The sequence below is a fragment of the Paramisgurnus dabryanus genome, chromosome 13 (assembly GCF_030506205.2).
Source record: "Paramisgurnus dabryanus chromosome 13, PD_genome_1.1, whole genome shotgun sequence".
NCBI classification, from domain to species: domain Eukaryota; kingdom Metazoa; phylum Chordata; class Actinopteri; order Cypriniformes; family Cobitidae; genus Paramisgurnus; species Paramisgurnus dabryanus.
Window position 1 is genome coordinate 7,457,807 of NC_133349.1, and position 22,228 is coordinate 7,480,034.

The 22,228-nt window shown below is 35.6% G+C and overlaps 2 protein-coding genes across 2 annotated transcripts; both read left to right on the forward strand.

The window, feature by feature from the left end:
• The first annotated feature begins 251 nt into the window (after window positions 1-251).
• On the forward strand, window positions 252-14,966 carry sema4aa (sema domain, immunoglobulin domain (Ig), transmembrane domain (TM) and short cytoplasmic domain, (semaphorin) 4Aa). Its single transcript, XM_065298643.2, has 14 exons — window positions 252-479; window positions 3,784-3,944; window positions 4,504-4,560; window positions 4,660-4,755; window positions 5,455-5,548; window positions 5,717-5,839; window positions 7,071-7,204; window positions 7,330-7,505; window positions 7,653-7,791; window positions 8,024-8,213; window positions 9,288-9,403; window positions 9,908-10,071; window positions 10,460-10,530; window positions 14,127-14,966. Exons 1-14 carry the CDS (start codon window positions 380-382, stop codon window positions 14,735-14,737), a joined length of 2,232 nt encoding a protein of 743 aa, XP_065154715.1. The 5' UTR covers window positions 252-379; the 3' UTR covers window positions 14,738-14,966.
• A 1,362-nt stretch (window positions 14,967-16,328) lies between these two features.
• Window positions 16,329-21,760, forward strand: LOC135789086 (membrane-spanning 4-domains subfamily A member 4A). The gene is made up of 7 exons (XM_065298700.2): window positions 16,329-16,357; window positions 17,243-17,447; window positions 17,661-17,762; window positions 19,393-19,449; window positions 19,980-20,129; window positions 20,254-20,355; window positions 21,342-21,760. The coding sequence occupies exons 2-7, from the start codon at window positions 17,274-17,276 to the stop codon at window positions 21,402-21,404; spliced, it is 648 nt and encodes a 215-aa protein (XP_065154772.1). The 5' UTR covers window positions 16,329-16,357; window positions 17,243-17,273; the 3' UTR covers window positions 21,405-21,760.
• Window positions 21,761-22,228: the final 468 nt, after the last annotated feature.

Below are 22,228 nucleotides of genomic sequence, written 5' to 3' on the forward strand. Positions count from 1 at the left end.
CACTCTTTGAATGACCTTACTCAGTTAATATATAATTGATAATATATCAAGGTTATATTTTCACAGAATGCTCTTTTCATTATATAGGATGATTTTATGTAGAAAACAATAAATCACTACAAATAATGGGTCGCACATTATGATAATTCAATTGCACATACAATAGATAATTTGGTGTAGCTGTCACAAAATGTGCCATCAACAGGAAGCATTTAGTGGATGGTAAAAACAGAGAGAGACAGAGAAGTAAACATAATGTGGTTTGAGGTTTCTGATCTTCTTTCCTTCTTCTCTCATCTGAGGAAGTGGTCAAACAGTCGCTGTCTCATTGTTTCTGTAACAGATGTGAGCAGGTTCTGTCCTGAAAGCTCTTGTAAGGATGGTGGGATCATTTAGGATGTGGATTGTAACTCTTTTTTTCCTGGGATTGGTAGATTTATTTGAAGCCGCCCTGCGTCCCCGTTTGTCTTTTCCACGAGGTGAGTCAAAAGCAAGACACCAAAGTATGCAAAATTATTGTTGCACTCAAGAACCAGAATGTTGTTGATGTGCAATCACATTTTACATAAAATCTCTGTCTGACACAGAACTTGGCTTTTTCTGTAATAAAAACTTATGATCAAAATGGATAAACGCAGATGTTGTGTAAGTATTGTGGGTTTCTGGAGCTCTGCATTGTATTAGCAAAGGTCATGGGTTTGATCCTCAGGAAACACACTAATACTGATAAAATGTCTACTTTGTAATGCACTGTATAAAAACACATGCTGTGTAAATGTAATGCATGTACATTACTGTCATTCTATGAATGTTGATAATCCACATTCAGTATGCGTGTTGATGATGAAACATCACCATCAACATGTTTCATATGTTCAAAGCCCTTTTGATGTTGTAAAATTCACCATATATGAAGCACATTTACATTCTCTTATTAAACACATATTGACACTATGCTTTTTGTTTTTTCAAAATGTTATGATAAGAACTTCAAGTCATTATAGCACGAGATAGCGTTTAGGCTTACATCACATGATTGAGGAAATGACACTAAAGTGCATCTTAAGTTTCATTAGCATGAAACTTTAATGATTAAGAGTTTTGGTTTAGATAAAACAATATTGTTAACTTCATATTGTGTAGAAAAACAGTTTGGGCAATAGCTGAAACCGCACAAAAAATGATATGATGACATTTCTGTGTATTGCTAAACTTCAACTGCCCCACTTATTTCTTTGTAAATGAAAAGAGGAAAGAGTCTTAGAGCTGAACTATGAACACATTTACTTTCATGACAAACAGGATAAAAGAGTTTCCAAAATGAGGAAAGAAAAATCCATTAAAAATTACAAGGCAAATTCTTACAATGTATAATATAAAGTGAAAAGTAGAAAAAAAAGGACCCCTTGAATGCATGTTATACACTTTAAAATTAAGGTTCCTAAAAAGTTCATTGTGGTGCCACATGTTTTCACAAAGATCCCCACAACAATCACAGCACCTTTCTAATTTCTCATCTTATTATATTACACTTTAAAAAAAGGCTGGGATATTTTCAAGCCAGCGTTGGGTTAAAGAGTGTTGAACTTTGCCGTTGGGTTAAATTAACACAGAGTAATGTTTATATTTGACCGAACAATGGGTTAAAACAACCCAGATCACGTTTTGTCAAAATAAGTGCCTGCTGCACTCGCGTCAAAACCGTTTATGACATAGGTGTCATTTACACTGGAGACGCTGAGGACATGTCCCCACCACTTTTTGAAATGGCTGATTTTGTCCCCACCACTTTTTGAAAGCATTTGGTTAAAATTTTCTAAAAAATCAAACAATACCCGTGCGACTTATACTGCAAAAATGACTTTCTTACTTAGTATTTTTGTCTTGTTTTCAGTAAAAATATCTAAAAATTCTTAAATCAAGATGCTTTTTCTTGATGAGCGAAATGACCTAAGAAAATAAGTCTAGTTTTTAGACAAAAAAATATATACAATTTAAGTGAATTTGTGCTTAAAACAAGCAAAAATATCTGCCAAATTCACTTAAATTGTATATTTTTTGTCTAGAAACTAGACTTATTTTCTTAAGTCATTTTGCTCATGAAGAAAATACGTCATGATTTAACTATTTTTAGATATTTCTACTGAAAACAAGACAAAATACTAAGTAAGAAAGTCAGATTTTCAAGAAAAAATTTCTTAGTAAAATATCTAAAAATTCTTAAATTAAGATGCTTTTTCTTGATGTGCAAGAATTTAGTTTTTAGACCAAAAATATCAAATTTAAGTGATTTTGTGCATTAAACAAGCAAAAAATCTGCCAATTTGCGAATTTAGTGTTTAAAATTCTCAAATGTTTGTGCTAACCCCATTGGCAGATTTTTTTGCTTGTTTTATGCACAAAATCACTTAAATTTGGTATTTTTCGTCTAAAAACTAGACTTATTTTCTTCAAGAAAAAGCATCTTAATTTAAGAATTTTTAGATATTTTTACTGAAAACAAGGCAAAAATACAAAGAATTTTTTTTCTTTATGCTAAGTATTTTTGTGTTGTTGACCGGCCTACACTATGCCCATCTTTGATGCGCCATTATTTAATATTTTTCCCGTCATGCTGTAATGTTTTTTCATCTGATTTTTTGTCCCCACCACTTTTCAACACAAACTGACGCCCCTGGTTTATGATAAAAGAGACGCTCACATTCACAAAATACATGCAAGACACTCCCTTAACACTAAACTCTGATTACGCATGAGATTATGCGAGTATCTGGCAAACGCCAGCGTCTCTTTTATCATAAACGTGCAACAGGCACTTATTTCGACAAGACACGTGATGCACACAGGATCTGAGTCTTGACGCACAGAACACATATTTTGAAATTACAAACCATACACATGATGGGCTACATACATGTTGTTACGAACTTTGCATCAAGCGCCCTTGAAAAAAGAAGTCACCGTCCGCCACTGTTATGTTTTGTTATGTAATGTTATTAATACACTATAAAATTTCAGGTTGTTTTAACCTTTAGTTGGCTAACAACAACCCAGCATTGGGTTATTTATTGTATAAGCCATCAGTTGGGTAGTTTATCCATATTTGACCCAAAAGGTTGAAACAACTCATCAATTATTAGAGTGTACTATGCATTAAATTAAATAACACTGTGAATCCTTAATATTAAAGGTGTAGTGGAGGATTTTCTCGAATTTTAGAAAAGAACCGCCTTCTCCACTTTAAAAAAAAATGCAAATGGGCAACACTCCTGATTGACAACTAGGAGGACCAATAGTCTTGATGATCCACCCGGAAAAAGAAAATCCTCCGCAATACCTTTAAGTATAAATTAAAAGAATTTTAACTGATCCAGGGTGTAGCCATTCTAAAAACGGCTCTGTTTTCAATCCAGCTCTGTGTCAAAATAGGCACAAATCCAACCCACTGGGAAACCTGTGCTGGGTTGTTTCAATCAAAAATGCTGGGTTGTTTTAAGCCATTGTTGGGTAAAAAACAAAAAATTCTGCATTAATTTAACCAACTGTCTGGATCCGTCCCTTAACCCCTTTTTGACCCAACGCTGGGATGAAAATAACCCAGCATATTTTAGATCGTACCTAAGGCTCACAATGGTACTGTAGGATATGCTCCAACCTTCCCACGGCCTAGTGGATGACAATCAGATTTAAAAAATAGTTACAAATGAGTTTCAACGTTTGGCAACGCAGACCCATATCATTAACCTATACACATAATCACGGTTGGTTGTTTATGTTTTTTAGGAAGTCTAGAGCGTAGCTTGGGCATCTATGACAGCTCTACCGTGAAGAACTACACCACCCTGCTGCTCAGCACCGATGCTAAAACACTTTTTGTTGGCGCCCAAGATGCTGTGCTCTCACTGGACGTCAGCCAGCCTGATAACATTACACTCAAAGACAAGGTGTGCAAGGTTTTGTAACAATTCAAGTATGGATCAGTTATTGGGTATGAACATTTGCACACAACATTTACTTCTGTATTTAAGTTCACAGATGTTTAATTCTGTTGCCACACTTTCATCTTCTTTTAAAATCACATAGATATGAAAGTTGAGTCATTTAGCAGACACTGTTGTCCTTATGACTTACAAATGAGGAACATCAAAAGCAGTTTGCCAAGCAAGAGTGTATACTATCATCCTGGCAAGTCCCAACAGTATACCAGAACACTTAAGTAGAACACAGTAGATGCCAAATAAGACAGATAGAATGTTATGTTATACATCAGCGGTTCTCAAACTTTTTCAGCATGCGGCCCCCTTTGTATATGGTGCATCCCTTTGTGCCCCCCTCCAAAATTTTTTTTATTTTATTTATTTAAATAAATAACATTTTATTTTATTTATTTTAAAAAATTTGAGATTGTGCCAGGACCCCCTTGATACCATCTCAGGGTAACATACGGCCCCCAGTTTGAGAACCAGTGTTATACATGAAAAAATTTCGTTGTTTTTTCAACAGTTGCAGTGGACATCATCTGAAGACAATCTTAAAAGATGTCACATGGCTTCAAAGACGGTATGCGGTATTGCTCCACCTATCATCAATAAACATTACAGAATTGTATAAGCTTGATATTTATAACATACATGCTTTATGTTTCTCATCAACATACAGGACTGTGGAAACTTTATTCGTGTTTTGCAGTTTTTTAACTCGACACACCTCTATGCCTGTGGGACAAATGCATATGGACCACAAAGCATCATAATTGTAAGTTCAAATATATTACATAGATTGATCAATGTGAAGATTGATCAATGTGAGCCTGAGCCTGAACAATTCATTTAAAGTATTATTGATGGATATAAAACCTGCTCTTCTTTCACTGTAACAATAATAAATTACATCTTCAAGCTTCAAAAGGACCCAAAAGTATAAAACAAATAACTGAAATTGTATTTTAAGTGTCCAAAGGTTTCATTTTTGGGTGAACAAACCCTTTTATTATAACATTATTCATTGCACTTGATTTTAGCAGTAGATTTAGTTATATATATAAAAGTTTTATAGATGGTAGAGCCCTGAAAAGCCCAGTCTGGATTTAGCTGGTTAAACTGGTGTAGCAGGCTGGATTTAGAGAGGTTTTGGTCACTTTTTGCTAGTCTTAGCTGGTCAGGCTAGAAGACCAGCAAACCCACAAGCTTATACCACCTTGCAAGCTGGAAGTTTGGCTTGCTTGGCTTAGCTGGTTGACTTGTCTTAGTTGGAAGTAGTTGGGTTACCCAGACTGCAGATGTGTCTGGGTAAGCTGGTCTTCCAGCCTGGTCAAGCTGGTGGGTCAGCTGATCTCCCAGTCTGACCAGCTAAGACCAGCCTAGGAAACCAGCTAAAACCAGCCAACCAGTTTAGGATGGTTTTAGCTGGTCTTTTCAGTAAGGAGGTCTAACAGATTGACCATGTCTGTTTTAGCCAGCTGGGACTCTGAGCACCATGAGAGACACAAAGGATGCCAAAAACTGCTGTCCATTCAGCTCCACTCAGAGGAACACAGCCACCATTGTTGGTAATTGCTGACCACACATTACATTGAATCATTTGTTGAATATCTTTATCCAAAAGGAGATATATATTTTCTGTATTAGTCTATTAGTCTGTATTAGTCTAAAAAACATGACCTTCTTATAAGTATAACATGTGCTGATGTTTTACTCTCACATATTGTGCTTTACAGATGAAGAGCTGTATACAGCGACTAGTGTTGGCTACTTTGGGAAAAAACATCTCATTTCACGCTGCCTTAGCACAGGAACACGCAACAACTTGATGCTTGACAGCGAACCAAAATTGTTAAACGGTTAGTATGTGTTCTGTCTAACCCAAACATAATAAGCCTCATTTGGTGTGAGAATGAATTTGTATTTTTCAATTGACAAATTTAGTTATTTTCACATCAGAATGTTCTTATGAATTTATTTGAATAACAATGCTCAATCAAGATGCATGATTCAAAAGCCCATTTGTGACCCTGGACCACAAAACCAGTCGCATGGGTATATTTGTAGCAATAGCCAAAAATATGGGTTCAAATAGTTTTATCTCGGCCAATATTTTCCTAACAAACTATACATCAATGGAAAGATGATGTATAAATGTAAAAAATAATTTTATAATTTAAATTGACACTCCCGTAAATGGTCGTACAGCCATTCAGAAACCATTGATTGTAGTTTATTAAAGGAAAAGTTCGGTATTTTACACTTAAAGCCCTGTTTTCAGATTGTTTATGATGAAATAGATCGGTTTTGACTGAAATTTCGACATATGCGGCTGCCCCGAGAATTTTGGGGGGTTTGTGTTTCACCTCCCACCTTTACAATGGGTTTAATGGTGCACTGGAACAATCCTTCCTAAAATGCATTTAACTTTCGTTTACAAAGACGTGAAACTCACCGAGTGGTCAGGGGTGTTCACTGGTATGCTCACACAAAAATCGCTGCAAAATACGCATTCCAACAGGTTTTATCGTAGTTTTTGCCAACTCCATTGACTTGTATTAGTTGTGCTGTGAGGTACGGTATTACTCCGCGCCGGGAACTTTGTTTCTATTCTTGCAATTGGCAAAGGCGGATTAGCGCCACCACCTGGGCTGGAGTGTCCATTATTCAAGCTCTAAGCGGAAGAATATACGGGTGTGAGGCGTTTGGAAAAATAGGTCCACAAGTTAACAACGAATGCTAAAACAGCCGTTGGAAAGCATCTTTTGCAGCGATTTTTGGGTGTGCATATCAGTGAACACCCCTGACCACTCGGTGAGTTTCACGTCTTTGTAAACGAAAGTTTAATGCATTTTAGAAAGGATTGTTCCAGTGCACCATTACACCCATTGTAGAGGTGTGAGGTGAAACACAAACATACCAAAATTCTCAGGGCAGCCGCGTATGTCGAAATTTCAGTCAAAACCGTTCTATTTCACCATAAACAATCTGAAAACAGGGCTTTAAGTTTGATTTTCCATACAAAATCTATTTATTACATAAATGCAGTTTGCGGACTTTGTCTTAAACCAATTGGTTCTCTTACTATAGATCCTGTATTCATACGTTCTACACACATCGCCAGTGAAGGTAAAATCCTGCTGTTTTTTACTGAGGTTGGGGACTTGACTGGAGACTTATTTGCGAGCTCATTTACTGTGTCCCGTGTGGCCCAAATCTGCACAGTGAGATTTCATTACTACTCTCAATCACAATGAATCATTTCCAATCAGTTAGCAAAAACATCAAGCATGTAAGTTCATCCTGTTCATTTTTTGTAGTTCTTTCCTAAAATAATGATATACTTCAGGATGACAATGGAGGACACCGGGTCCTGCAGAAGCGTTGGACATCTTTTGCCAAGTCTCAGCTGGTCTGCCAACAAGGGGACGGACTTCAGTTTAATATCCTGCAGGATATTGTCACGCTTTTGGATGATGACTACCCTGATAATACTTTGTTCTACGGTGTCTTTACCCCCCAATGGTAACAATGAAAATTAATCAAACCCTTTATCTTTGATGAAATACTGTATATTCATTACTTTAAAAGATTATCCATTCTCTCTCTCTCTCTCTCTCTCTCTCTCTCTCTCTCTCTCTCTCTCTCTCTCTCTCTCTTTCTCTCTATCAGGTCGTTGTCCTCTGGTCGGTCAGCAGTCTGTGCTTTTAGTCTAGCAGATATTAAAGCAGCATTTTCAGGGAATTACAAAACATATATGAATGGAAACAACTGGTCACGTCATCCAAATGCAGATGGCAAACTCGGAAAGGTAATAAACCCTGTGTAAAACATTTAAACATGCACTGATAAAAAAATGTCCCTAGCTGTCACTGGGGCAATACCCTTTAAAAAGGTACTGTACACCTTTGCACCTAAAAGGTTCATATTAGTACCACAGAGGTACATATTTGTACCAAAGAGTGCTTTTTGTACCCCAAAGATATCAAATGTATAACTTAAATGTATACATTTTTAACCACAGTTATCGCATCTCTTCACAGTGTGGATTGTTTAATGACAGTGACAGCATGTTAAACACTGTAAAAAAGACCTTTCTCACTGAACAAGCAGTGCGTCCTATGGGGAAGAAACTACTTCTGTCATCTCCTGAAGAGCTTTATAGCCGTTTAGTTGCTCAGAAAACCCAAGCTGCCAATGGACGGAGTTATACCATACTGTACCTGCTCACCGGTAACTACATCAACTGATTTTACTCTCAGTCAATTTTTCTCTGTATGTGTTATGTTAAAGGGATAGTTCCCCCAAAAATGACAATTCTGTCATCATTTACTCACCCTTATGTTGTAACAAAACTTTATTCATTTATTTGTTCTGATGAACACAAAGGAAGATATTTTTCCATATAATATTTGTAACCAAACCGTTTTTGAGCACCACTGACTTCCATAGTATTTTTTCCTACTATGGAAGTCAATGGTGCTTTTATTTCCTGCTTTATTACAAATATCTTAATTTTGGTTTAGCAGAAAAAAGCATACATGTTTGTAACAACATAAGTGTGAGTAAATGATGACAAAATTTTCATTTTTGGGTGAACTATCCCTATAGCTGCAATTCGTAATCTGGCTCTCTATCGCCATCTCTATTTGAAACATAAACTTGCAGGTTACTTTATGTTCCTTTATGTGTATTTAAAAACAACTGACAATCCCTGCAAAATCAGACCTGACAGCTCAACTTAAAAATAATTATTATAAGCTTACTATTGTGAATTGTGGTAAGGTAGAGGGTGATTCTTTATGTACTTGCTCTGACTTTTATTCATTTTTAACCTTATATGTAGGGATGCGATTTAAACAGACAACTATTGGCTGCTACCGATATTAAACACTTATATACAATAAAATACAGTTGGCATATTAGCTAACGCTAGTTTATTTCTGCATCAAATAATTTGGATTTTGGAATGGATTATTATGACAAACATAAAATTTTGGAGAGTTTTGGTCTTTCTCCGAGATTTTGAATCGAGTGAATAACTACGTGATTTACTTTTCCCCCCATTCCATGTCTGACAAAATATAATTTGTACAGATTTTATTTTGGTTTTGGGAAGTGTTTTGATAATAATTGCAATAATGCAACAGACATGCAACTTATTGCCTTTACACAGTTAATTAATAAACAATCGGTATCGGCCTTTCTAATGCTATTGCCGATAAAATCAGCCATATTGCCGGCCGATACATCGGTGCATCACTGATAAAAAGTTGCAGATTGAAGTTGTTCTTCTGTTGTCTTTAGAGTCTGGATTTCTTCATAAAGTCGTCCTGCTGACTAAAGGTCCTCATATTATCGAGGAGATCCAGGTTTTCAAGCAACCACAAACTGTGAAAAACATCATTCTCTCCACCAAAAAGGTTTTAAAGCTTACTGCTTTCTTTTTTCTCTGCTAAATAAACAGTAATACATTTGCATTAGTTTTCTCTGTGTATTGATAGATTATTTGTGTTACAAAACCTCCCATCAAGCAATTTTGTGTTTAAAAGATGCCCAAACTCAGCCCAGAGGTCAAGACTAAAACAAAGCAAATTTGGGCATCTAACCGTAGCCCAAAAATAAATTAAGGAAAATGAATACATAAATGAAACCAAACACCTTATAATCACTAGTGACTTTGTTTACATGAAGAGATATTATACATCTTGCAAGTAATTTTGGCAAAAGCGACACATATCCAATTTCAAAGTTATTATTGCTAGAAATGAGTTCTAGCCATAATATATCTATATTTAACCTAGACGGTGAAAGGACGGCTAGCATGCCATATATATTTTATCAATAATCCATAATTTATTGCATGCGTAATGTGATATATCAGGTTTCATTTAATCCCATTCATTGACATTTTTGAATTCCTACAGGGTGTGTTATTCATTGGCTGTTCTGAGGGTGTCTTTAGAGTGCCTGTGTCCCGCTGTTCAGTCTATCCAAACTGTGCAGAGTGCGTGTTGGCCCGTGACCCTTTTTGTGGATGGGACTCAGAGACTAAAGTGTGTACTCCTGTATCCAGCACGCAGGCTAAACTGTGAGTTATACAGTGTTTTGATTTACATACTCTAAAAAAAATGCAGCACTGGGTCAAAAAGGGTTAAATTAACCCAAAACTACCTAGCATTTCGGATTGAAACAACCCAGTTAAATTACAACCCAACGCCTTGGGTTCATCCCTTTTTAACTCAATGTTGGGTTTGAAAAAAGGCATTTTTTAGCATGCAGAAATGTATGGCTGATCTAATTGTTTATGTTCCTTTTACTGATCTGATGTTTATGCAGACCATTACAGTATATCTCTATATAAGACATCAAGTATCTGATCTAGTCCTGTATTCATGTGGTAAATCAATTCTTGTTGGATGCATAATTTAAGAAATTGAGAGTGTAAAACTGCTCATCTTTTTGTGTGTCATATACAGACAACAGGACATAGAAAACGGAAACGTCAAAGAGCAGTGCGCAGAGCTTAAAACTACAGGTCCTGCTACAGGTAAACATGTTTCATGTGAAACCTATAAGTTCACTCAGTAATTTTTTTACCAAACTTAAAAGTGTTTTGCAAAATGTGCAGTGCTATGGAGAATTAACCAAGTGTAAATTTTTTTTTTTAGTGTGTCAGTAAATATCCATATAGATTTCCAATATATAAATGTCTATGATGTTTTAGGATTTAACTTTTCTAGGCCTCGAAATTTCCTTTTTAAAAATTATCTGATATTGAACAAGATTATAATTGTGTATTTAAAGGGGTAGTTCACATAAAAGTTAAAATTCTGTTTTCATTTACTCACCCTTAAGTTTTTGCAAACCTGTTGGGCACATGTATGGAGGACGAAAAATGACTTAACCCTCATGTGTTGTTGGGGATGTTTTCATCCACTACAGAGTTTTTTTTACTCTTAATTTGGCCGTAACTTTCTCTCTGTTTTAGCAAATTGAATGATATTTGGTGACAAATCTTATATTTACATATATTTTAAGAAAATGCTTTGAAATTTTTTAAAAACTCAACGATATACCGTGGGCAAATTTACTACCCTTTCGTGTTGTTAGTGGATGAAAACATCCACTAAATTCAACGGCTGTAAAAATTTATCAGATGAATATTTTTTCCAAATTTTTTTTCATAAATCTGTTAATCAACCTCAGTACTGATCAAAACTACCAAATCTTTACAAAAATTCCATGATTTTAACCCTTTAATTGCCAAGTTTATAAGGTGTGTCACTGATTTGGGGGAAAAACACACACAAAATGACCGATTTTCAATATAAAAAGTGATTGTAAACTGGATTTTTGTTTACCTTTTTCAGAGTCTTGAACATGTATAAGATTGGTAAAAACATTGGCTTTGAAACATTTTTAGTTTTTGTGTAGCATCAGTTTTAATTTTTTTCTCCCTCATTTATTGTTAGTGGCTGTTTTTGCCCCATTGACTTCCATTATAACCACATTTTTTGATTGCAGAGCTATGACACCTTTTTATCATGCATTTTTGAATGTTGGATTTTTTTCCTTTTGCTAAGAGGTCAAATTTGTAATTTTTACTGTTGATCACCATGTGGCACTATTAACCCTTTAGTAGCCCTGTGCAAAAACAAAGCTTAATTTCTGACTTGTACATTGAGTTATATGGAGTATAACTCCATAATAAAAGCATATTATTGTGTGTGTGCATGTGCGCGCGCGTGTGTGTGTGTGTGTGTGTACCTGGTAATTATCACGTTGTGGGGACCAATTGTCCCCACAAAGATATGAATACCAGTGTCTTTGTGACCTTGTGGGGACATTTTGAGGTCCCCATGAGGAAACAAGTTTATAAATCAAACAAAATGATGTTTCCTGAAAATGTGAAGTTAGGAGAAGGGTTTTTGTGATGATTGGGGTTAGGGAAATTTTCTGTAAAAATCTTCTCTGCATCGGATTTATGAACATCATTTATTATGAACACAAAAACAACTTCAAATAAATTGAACAATGAAGCAAGAGTAGAGGATCTATGGAGAACTAAACAATCAAACTAACTTTTAGTGTGTATGTGTGTGTGTGTTCAGTATTTCCAGCAGGACTTGCAGCATATCACTTGGTGCTCTCTGCAAGTGTGTCCACCACAACAGATGCAAGTGCTGACATGTTTGTTCTTTGCACCAATTGCATGTTCCCCTCTTCACTCCTGAGCTGCTGGTGCCTGTGGATTTGTGTCTGGAGAGACAGCTGCAGGAGACTGAATCTCTCTCACCAGTGCAGTAGCAAGTGGAGTGCGAGGGTGATGCTCTCTCCTCAATATTGCTGCAGAGATTTTCCCAGGTCTTCTAGGAAAGCCTTCTCCTAAACAGCTTTTCACCTCCCTCGTGCATGAGTTGCTGTCCCTCCAGACAAACTTGCAGAGAGCACCAAGTGATATGCTGCAAGTCCTGTTGGAATGACTAAACACTTATGTGTTCATAATAATGATGTTCATAAATCTAATGTCTAATGCAGAGAAGATTTTTACAGAATATCTTTTTTTCATGCACATACACACACATACGCACACATACGCACGCACGCACACACACACACACACACAAACACGCACACATACGCGCGCGCACACACACACACACACACACACACACACACACACACAAATATGCTTTTATTATGGAGTTATACTCCTTAAAACACAATGTACAAGCCAGAAATTAAGGTTTGTTTTCGCACAGGGCTACTAAAGGGTTAATAGTGCCACATGGTAATCAACAGTAAAAATGACTAATTTGACCTCTTAGCAAAAGGAAAAAACACCAACATTCAAAAATGCATGATAAAAAGGTGTCATAGCTCTGCAATCAAAAAATGTGGTTATAATGGAAGTCAATGGGGCAAAAACAGCCACTAACAATAAATGAGGGAGAAAAAAATGTAAACTGATGCTGCACAAAAACTAAAAATGCTTCAAAGCCAATGTTTTTACCAATCTTTGGCATGCCCAAGACTCTGAAAAAGGTTTAAAAAAATCCAGTTTACAATCACATTTTATATTAAAAATCGGTCATTTTGTGTGTGTTTTTTCCCCAAATCAGTGACACCACTTATAAACTTGGCAATTAAAGAGTTAAAATCATTGAATTTTTGTGAAGATTTGGTAGTTTTGATCAGTACTGAGGTTGATTAACAGATTTATGTAAAAAAAATTTGGAAAAAATATTCATCCGATACATTTTTATAGCCGTTGAATTTAGTGGATGTTTTCATCCACTAACAACACGAAAGGGTAGTAAATTTGAACAATGCACAAGGGTTAAGTGTATAAATAAATAAATGAATAAATGAATAAATGCATAAATAAATAAATAAATGTAGAAATACATAAATAAATAAATGAATACATTCAAAATGCAGGAATAAATAAGTAATTAATTAAATGCTGAAATGAATGTAGTGGTGCAAAAATAATAAAATTATAAGTTGATACTTTTGACAAAACAATATATTTATTTGTTTATGTCTGCATTTATTTCTGCATTTAATTAATTACTTATTTATTTCTGCCTTTATTTATTTATTCGTTTATGTATTTCTGTATTTCTACATTTATTTTTTTAAGCATTTAATTAATTACTTATTTATTCCTGCATGTATTTATTTATTTATTTATGTATTTCTACATTTATTTATTTATTTATGCATTTATGTATTTATTCATTTGTATATTCTTAAGTCATTTTTCATCCTCCATAGGGGGTATGGACTTCAAAAGTAGAAAAAACTATATTACCGAAGTCAATGGTACCCCAGATCATGCTTGATTACAAACATTTTTCTAAATATATTCATTTGTGTTTAGCAAAACAAAGAAATGTATACATCTTAAGTCTTTAAGTCTTGAACAAATTGAGGTAGAGCAAATGATGAAAAAAATTTCCTTTTTAGGTGAACTATCCCCTTAATACAGAACTAATCTTGCGTAATTTATACACTAGTTTAAAGAAATGTACAAAAGTCTAATAGAAGTTTGTCATATGTGGAAATTTTTTCTTTTAATTAACCTTATATAAAGTTTAACAATTATAATAATACACTTCATGCATGTGTCTTTTTTAGTGCCACGAATTGCACAGTTTAATGAGATTGTGGTTTTACCCTGTGAGTCGAGATCCAGGCTGGCTGAAGTGACTTGGAGGTTTTTAAACAACAGCGTTGTGTCTCAGTTGCCGTACGTGCACCAGGCCGACGGCAGCCTGACGTTTCGTGTCACTCCGGATACGGTGGGCATCTATCGCTGCGTCTCGGAGGAACTGGGCTTCAAGCAAATCATTGCCTCGTTTTCTGTTATGCCCCCCATTACCCCTCGTTCATTCTCTCACCCATCACACCAGCATCCCGATGTGACCCGGGACTCAAGTAAGGATACTGAAATGGAGCCAATACCTGAGGATGACATAATGTTTGAAGAAACTGAACCCACCAAAGGAAAAACTAATCTCATGAACTCTGAAAATACGGTTTGCATCAAACAGAAAAGTTACTACACTGAAATGATTGCTTTTTGCATCTTGTTTGTTATGTGTGTCTGTTTGTTTACTGGTTTTGTGGTCTTCCGGTGGCACAGCATGTGGTATAACAAAACCGTCCAACAAAATACCTCTAAAGATTTAGAGACAGACAGTATCTGGCAAACGGAATTGGTAGAAAAGCAATCTCCTAATAGCTGAGTCCAGTTAAAACCAGCAGTAGGCCTATATATGCTGGGTATCATAAAGACAATGTTTAAATAGCGCTGATTGCAGAGATATGGGACAAAACCACTTACACTTTGAAATGAATCAGAGATGACCACTAGAATGCTTTTAACACAAATGTGACCCTGGACCATAAAACCAGTCATAACTAGCACGGATATATTTGTAGCAATAGCCAACAATATATTATATGGGTCAAAATTATTAGGATATTTGGTAAAGATCATGTTCCATTAAGATATTTTGTAAATTTCCTACCGTAAATATATCAAAAATCTATTTATCATTAGTAATTTGTGGTTAAGGACTTGATTTGGGTGATTTTCTAAATATAAAATTTTTTTTGAACACTCAGATTCCAGATTTTCAAATTGTTGTATCTCAGTCAAATATTGTCCTATCCTAACACACCATATATCAATGGAAATCTTTATTTATTGTCTGTATGGTCCATGTTCACAAATGTGCAATTATATTTTAATTGAATCATTTTTTTATGTAAAACTGTTATTGTAATTCATTGTAAAGACAATGGTTGCACATGATTAAATTAACTTTTCTTTGACTTGTTGGATAGACGTAATTCAGTTATGGACACTGTTCTGAATGACTGAATCAAGTTTTCTTAAAATAAAATTAATGTTTATTAATGTTAATTTCATTGTTAGAAAACTTAATTCAATCATGTGGAAGAGAAGTTAGTAAAAGATTAATACTGAAATTCAAAGCTCTTAAAGGGGACATTTCACGAGATGACAAATAAATATTTGGTGTCCCCAGAGTACGTATGTGAAGTTAGTTAAAAATATCATATAGATAATTTATTATATCATGCTAAAGGTTTGAGTAAAAATTTGCAGTTTTTGGGTGTGTCTCTGCACTAAATGGCAGTGCCGTGGTTGGATAGTGCAGATTAAGGGGCGGTATTATCCCCTTCTGACATCACAAGGGGAGCTAAATTTCAATGACCTATTTTTTCACATGCTTGCAGAGAATGGTTTACTCACCAAAACTAAGTTACGAATTTGATCTTTTTCACATTTTATAGGTTGAAAGAACAGCTGGGGACCCAACTATGGTGCTTAAACATGAAAAAAGTCAGATTTTCATGATATGTCCCCTTTAAACAATTGTAAATAACTTTGACGACACAAAACAAATAAAGATACGATTAAACCAATAATTCATGAATGTATTTTATTTATTTCATTTAAAATATAAAACATAGATAGTAATGAATTCCAACACTGAACTAAATATTTCGTTATAAAGATTACCTGAAATGCAGCCGCAGAGACTCGAATCAACGAGTCGTCCGAACGAACCGATTCACAAATCACTGGAGATTCGCTGCGTTACGTCTGTGTTAAGCTGCTTTAAAATAACATATGTATAAAATGTTATATATACCTGATTAACTTTTTGAGAAAGTTTACTTCTCCGTCGTGTTCGGACGTGAGGGCCTGTAATACAAGTAATCTATCTGGTACCAAATGGGTTAACTGATTTTAGTGGGAGGAGAAATAAGAAGTTTCATTTCCTTTCAAAACGTCGTCGTTGACGGTAAATAAGGTAAACAGCTCTGAAGAATCGGTAAGTAAACGTGTTCCTTTTTTTTTTTTTGGAAACAAACTGCTTTTATCTGACAATCTGAATACTAAACGCACGTCAAAGACGCGCGTGTAGCAATTTACTTTCACAATAGGTTGTATCTAAATACAGTGAACCTTTTATCAGGCATTAACTAACTTAAATGTTTCGAGTGTTTACTATGGAAGGCCGTGTGTGCAGTAACGTTGGGATGACTTCTCAAATTCTAGTAAGCTGACTACCTCAGCAGCATACTTATTAAAAGTGGCGTACCTGCCCAAATAGATTTTTTTGTAAGGTAAGTTTACGTGTTTATGTTTGTTTTTGGATATTTATAATGTGGATACACCGAAAACCTCAGAAACAGTAGCTTATTTATGATAGTATATTATACTTCTATTATAGCTGCAGTATATATTTTGTACACAGTGTTCCCCACGAAATATTAATGCACAGCAAATAAAATAAAAAAATTGATAAACTTTCTTACTTGGAGATGAGGTCATGTGACTACAGGTTAGAACACAATTGTTAACATGTTTATTATTGCATGTTCTGTCTATATGCTATTTTTAATACGTTAGCAGACAGTACACCACACTATACCATTATTTAATATTAAGATGGTGTTTTATTCAGCTGGTCAGCTCACTATCAGCTCACTAGCATTTGAGACACAGCCTGTACTGTATGCATGTTTGTATTGTTAAATTGAGGAAGTAAGTGACTGTAACAGTTTTTATGACTTTTCATAAATCAGTAATCTACAGATTTATAACTGCAAACTAAAACGAGAGATTGGTTTGCATATTCAACATTCATCAGGAAACAAGAAGCAGGATTGGCAAGTCCTTATGTTGTAATGTGTATTTTGTTTCCTTGTTTCAGTATAAAGGCAACTGTCGTATTCCTGTGAGATATGGCGTCTTCAATGATTACTGCAGCAAATGGAGTGAAGGTTGTGACTCATGTTATCCCAATGGAGGATAAAATGGAGTCTCCGGACCCGAAAGCAAGCAAGGTGGAGATGGAAAAGCCCGAACTGCCACCCAGAACCAGGATGTTTCAGAAGGGAAGGCCTATGACGCTGGGGGTGAGAGTTTGAATGATGTGTTCATCGATGCACATTGTTTCACACAAATCATTAAATGCAATAATAACATTTCTCTTATCTATTAATTTTGTTTCAGAGGTGCTTTGCAGAAAATTAACATTTTAGTACAATATCTGAATGTTTGGGAGATTGAGCGCATCATTTTATGAATATATGTGTTGAGTGGACTTGTTTGTGTGTTTGTTCATCCAGTTGGTGCAGATGTTTATTGGTTTTGTAATGATGTCACTGTGTACCATCACCATACTGATCGACGGCCTGCAAACTGAATTTATAGTCTTTCTTGGAGTTCCTGTGAGTTTCTATTTATTCACTAAAATATGAATGAATGAATATTTGTTCACTTTGTTTTTATTATGACATATTTGAGCCTCTTTAAATAATTGTGCATGTATTAATGTTTTGTTTTACAACTTTATTAAATGCTAAGCACAAATGTATCATAAGCTGCGTTTCCATTAAATATTTGCGCAAAATTTTCATAATGTTGACAAAAAACTATTGCGAAATGACATTAGTCAAAATGTCATGCGACTAAAACGTAATTTTGTTGTCTCGCGATAAGTCATTCAAAAACCATGGCGATGTGTGTTCGACTTATAGCAAAGTACCGCGAAAGAGTGACTCAAAAGCATACAGAGTAATCCAGGGCTTCAGACTAACTTTTTTCACTAGGAGCACAGTGGCCCCCAGCTGAAAATTTTAGGGGCACAACCAGAAAATTTAGGGGCACACACTATAAATTAACATGCTAACCAAATATTCAAATTTCTACTAATTTCCACTGTATTACTAATAAATACTTTAATGATAGATGCAGAAAGTACAATGTGCTGTTTCAAATTCAGTGTCACATCACAAAAAATGGTCAGATTTACTGGTCGCACATGTGCGACTGGATGTAAAATTCAGTGGCACACTGTCAAATTTTGGTGGCAAAATGCCACCATTTGGTGGCAGTCTGGAGCCCTGTAATCGACTCCCGAATTGCTCTCGCTGTATTTTGATTTTGTCATGCGCTTGACAGTTCTTGTGACGCCATACGAAGTTGAACCATAGACTGTAAAAAAAGATGTCTGTGACATCACCCATAGGTTTTTGAAGATCGTTTTTGAAGCCAATAAGAGGCGGTGCCGCCATCTTAGCTGCGCGTCACCGCGGATCACTCACGGATATCCCAAACTGTGTTAAGAGGCAGGACGTGAGTGAAGCTGGGGTGGCTGGTTGTTGAAACAATGCCCACCTAGCTTGACACTAGTGACACACCTTTCAATACTGTAGTTAAATAAAAGTGTATATTTTGCAAATTAAAGGTCCTTGTGACAGTTTTACTATTATAAATAGTAATGTGAATTAATATTATTGCTGCAATATTGTGCGTGTTGTGTTTTGCTTTTGTATATTTCTATGATTTGTGAATTTTACAAACTGTTTGATAGTTTAATCCACTTCGTGGCCTTTAGGGGCTGTCGCCTTCAAATATCGAGCTTGCTTTCAAAGTCCGCGGCCTTAAAAGGATCCAGACCCTGAATTGGGATGCACCCCTCTTCTGTCTTGTCCTCCAACCAAACACCGTGCCATATTTTAAAAAATGATCATGCGATTTTTACACACATCAGGTGGCTTGTAAATGCAAAAAACGGTTTCCATTGCAGTTTTGTGAGAGATTCGTTTTTAAAATTGCCAGAAAACAACACCATACCCGACTTTTTAGCAATATATGAAGGGTAAATGAAACGCGTCTGTAGACTCACAGTGCCCTTTGTTGAGCCAAAAAATACTGTATGCGAATGAGAGCCACTGTCTAAATTTCATTTATATAATATTTTTGTATATAGATTCTCTGATGTTTTAGTTCAGGCTCAAAAATAATTACATTTGAATGAGTAACTGTGGCTATAATACAGTTATGCTTGTTTGGCAGTTTGTCGCTTCTGGGATTGTGGCAATTGTTGCAAACAAGAGTTCCCATCCTACTTTGGTGAGTAAATGCTCATATTTACTGGCTTTAACCACTTGTGTTGAATTTATTGCTGCTTTTATTAGACGATTTGTCGAAAGAAAATAATAATTGCATGATTTTTTACGAAGTGCACTTAACAAAACCAATGTAGAAGAACCTGTGTAGCACCTGTGTGCTATGTTGAACCATAAGCGGTGCTTTAGTCATGCTTTAGCACCACTTATGGTTCTACAGAGGTGCTATATAGGTTCTATATAGTGCTCAAATGGTTCCCCTATGATTATGAGCTTTTAGTATTATTTGGCATCATTTTTTGTGTGTAATTAAGAGGCATGCTTCCAGTAAAATATATTGTCCCTGACTTTAAAACAACAGTAAAATGTTTTTATTTTAGATTTGAACTAAATTATTGTTGACCTATGACACAACACGAGTTAAGGCATTTGTTTAACTTTACACATTGTCAGTTTATGTTAATGTTGTAAGATTGTACGTGCAAACACAGTCAACGGCCACTGTCATAATTTTTTGTTGTTGTTTTGGAGCAGATCAAGGCCACACTGGCCATGACTGTCATCTGTGCTCTGCTGGCTTCTGCCGGCATCGGCTACTTCAGCTGGGAGCTCAGTTTAAGACCGAATGCTGAGGATTGTACGAGATCGTACGGGGACTGTTGGATGATGAAAAGAAGATATTATGTATGTCAATTTAACATTAACATTTTGTGGATTCTGTTCTATTTTATTGCCTGTTGCACACAATGTTTGAGTTTTTTTGACAGAACATGACTGTGATGTATGCCATGTGAATTCTGTTATTCAGCAAATGTTGGATGGAGTGAAGGGTCTCCTGCTAGTCCTGTCTTTCCTCGAACTATGTGTGTGCATTGCTCTGTCCATCTTCTCTATCAAGGCCATTGGCCAGGTGAGACCAAACTTCACCTATTGTGTCAATACATGATGTGTTAATTAAGGCTCTTATGCATCTATTTTTTGCACCAGTTCTTATTCTAGACAGCATCCTTTCTGATCACAAGTAAATAAACACTTTTAATGGTGATTATGACAAAATGTTCAGTTTAGGGCATCAGTGGGATTTTCTGCAGAAGGTGTGACCCCATTATATTGACCAAATTGGCATTAACTCTTTCACCGCCAGCGTTTTTTTTAAAAGTTGCCAGCCAGCGCCAGCGTTTTTCATGATTTTCACCAAAGTTTAATGCCTTCCAGAAAATGTTCTTCTTTAAATATATAAACATACAATATACCACATGAAAGAACAAACCCTCTGCTTTCAAACAAAAAAAAACCGTTTCATCCTACCTTCAGTGGTTCTTTTGTAATCAGCTTTTGAATATGGGTAGGTTTCTGCAAAAACACCACATTTTGAGCAAAAAGCTGAGATAATTCCATTTTTGTTACGGACTTTTCATAGAGATCCCATTCAGAGCGATCTTTAAAACAGACACGGACATGCAGCCGCTTGCCATAGGGCAATATTTCCGGGTTTAAAAAGTTGTGGAAGGGCGCCACCTGGTGGATAATAGCGGTATTGTGGAAAGACGGAAAATCTCGTCATTGGCGGGGAAGCATTTCTCGCAATTGACGAGATATCTCGTCAATGGCGGTGAAAGAGTTAACATTGGTGTTTTAAAGATCTGAGGTCATTACTGAAAGGTCATAGCTTATATATTCAAATACCACATTGAGCCATGAATTATCACAATTGTGCCTTTGTTTAAGGCAGTTAAGTAAACTGTACATTGCTTTGCGTCACCAAAATTAGAAAATTAGTATACATGATATTCTGAACCTTATTTACTGTGTGAACTTTAATAACTTTATTTAATATGTCTTTCTGATGTTAACATGCAGATATGATGTAACAGATTGATGTTCTCTTTATTTCAGGATGAAGCAAAAGTTGACAACAGCGGCAGTAGCAGCAGTCTTCTGAAAAATGAATTGCAATGAATTGCAGCTCCAAACCCTGAGGGGACAGTATCTCATATTTTCAAATATATCTTTCCAAAGGTTTAATCACAAGCTTACAAAAATAACTTTATGGGTAAAAATGCACTTCTTTATGGGGTATTCTGTGTTGCACATATGTGGATTTTAACTGTCTAAATAAAATGCATTGTTCTTTCATTATATATCTCATATACATACCACACTTTCTGTGTGTTATCTCTTGAGCACTGTCTATTAATAGTCTCTCATGTAATCTTTAATTATTTCATATTTTTCTTATTCATAATAATTGGATGTTATACAGTAGATAGACATGTTTTAGCATTTCATACTATATTAAAAGAAGTTCAACATTATTTTGTCATGTGCAGTGAAAAAAAAATATTTCATTTGAATTTAAAGCGTTGTCACCATTCAGAATGAATATGGAGATCTATCTAGAGTCTCAGGTGTAATCTCTCTGTGGCACAAGATGCTGACGTAGGCTTTAGGCCTCCCGTGACCCTGCAGAGGAGAAACAGATTTTGTGAATGCATAGATGGAGTGTAATCCAGTCTCTCTGGAAGTGTTTCATACTGTAGAAGTGCACGCAAGGTTGGAGGTTTACAGCTTTTTTTCTACCAAATACTTCCACTAAACAGGAGAGCATGCTCTTATTTACTTTAATTTATATATTTATATATTTTGGGTGTATTGTGTCCCCATAGGTTGGGTAGCTTTCACTCACAGTACAAATAGAAACTTTTGATCCAACCCCATGTTGTATAGTTCAATTGGTAGAGCATTGCTTGCAGCTAAAAGGTCACGGGTTCAAAACTAGGGAA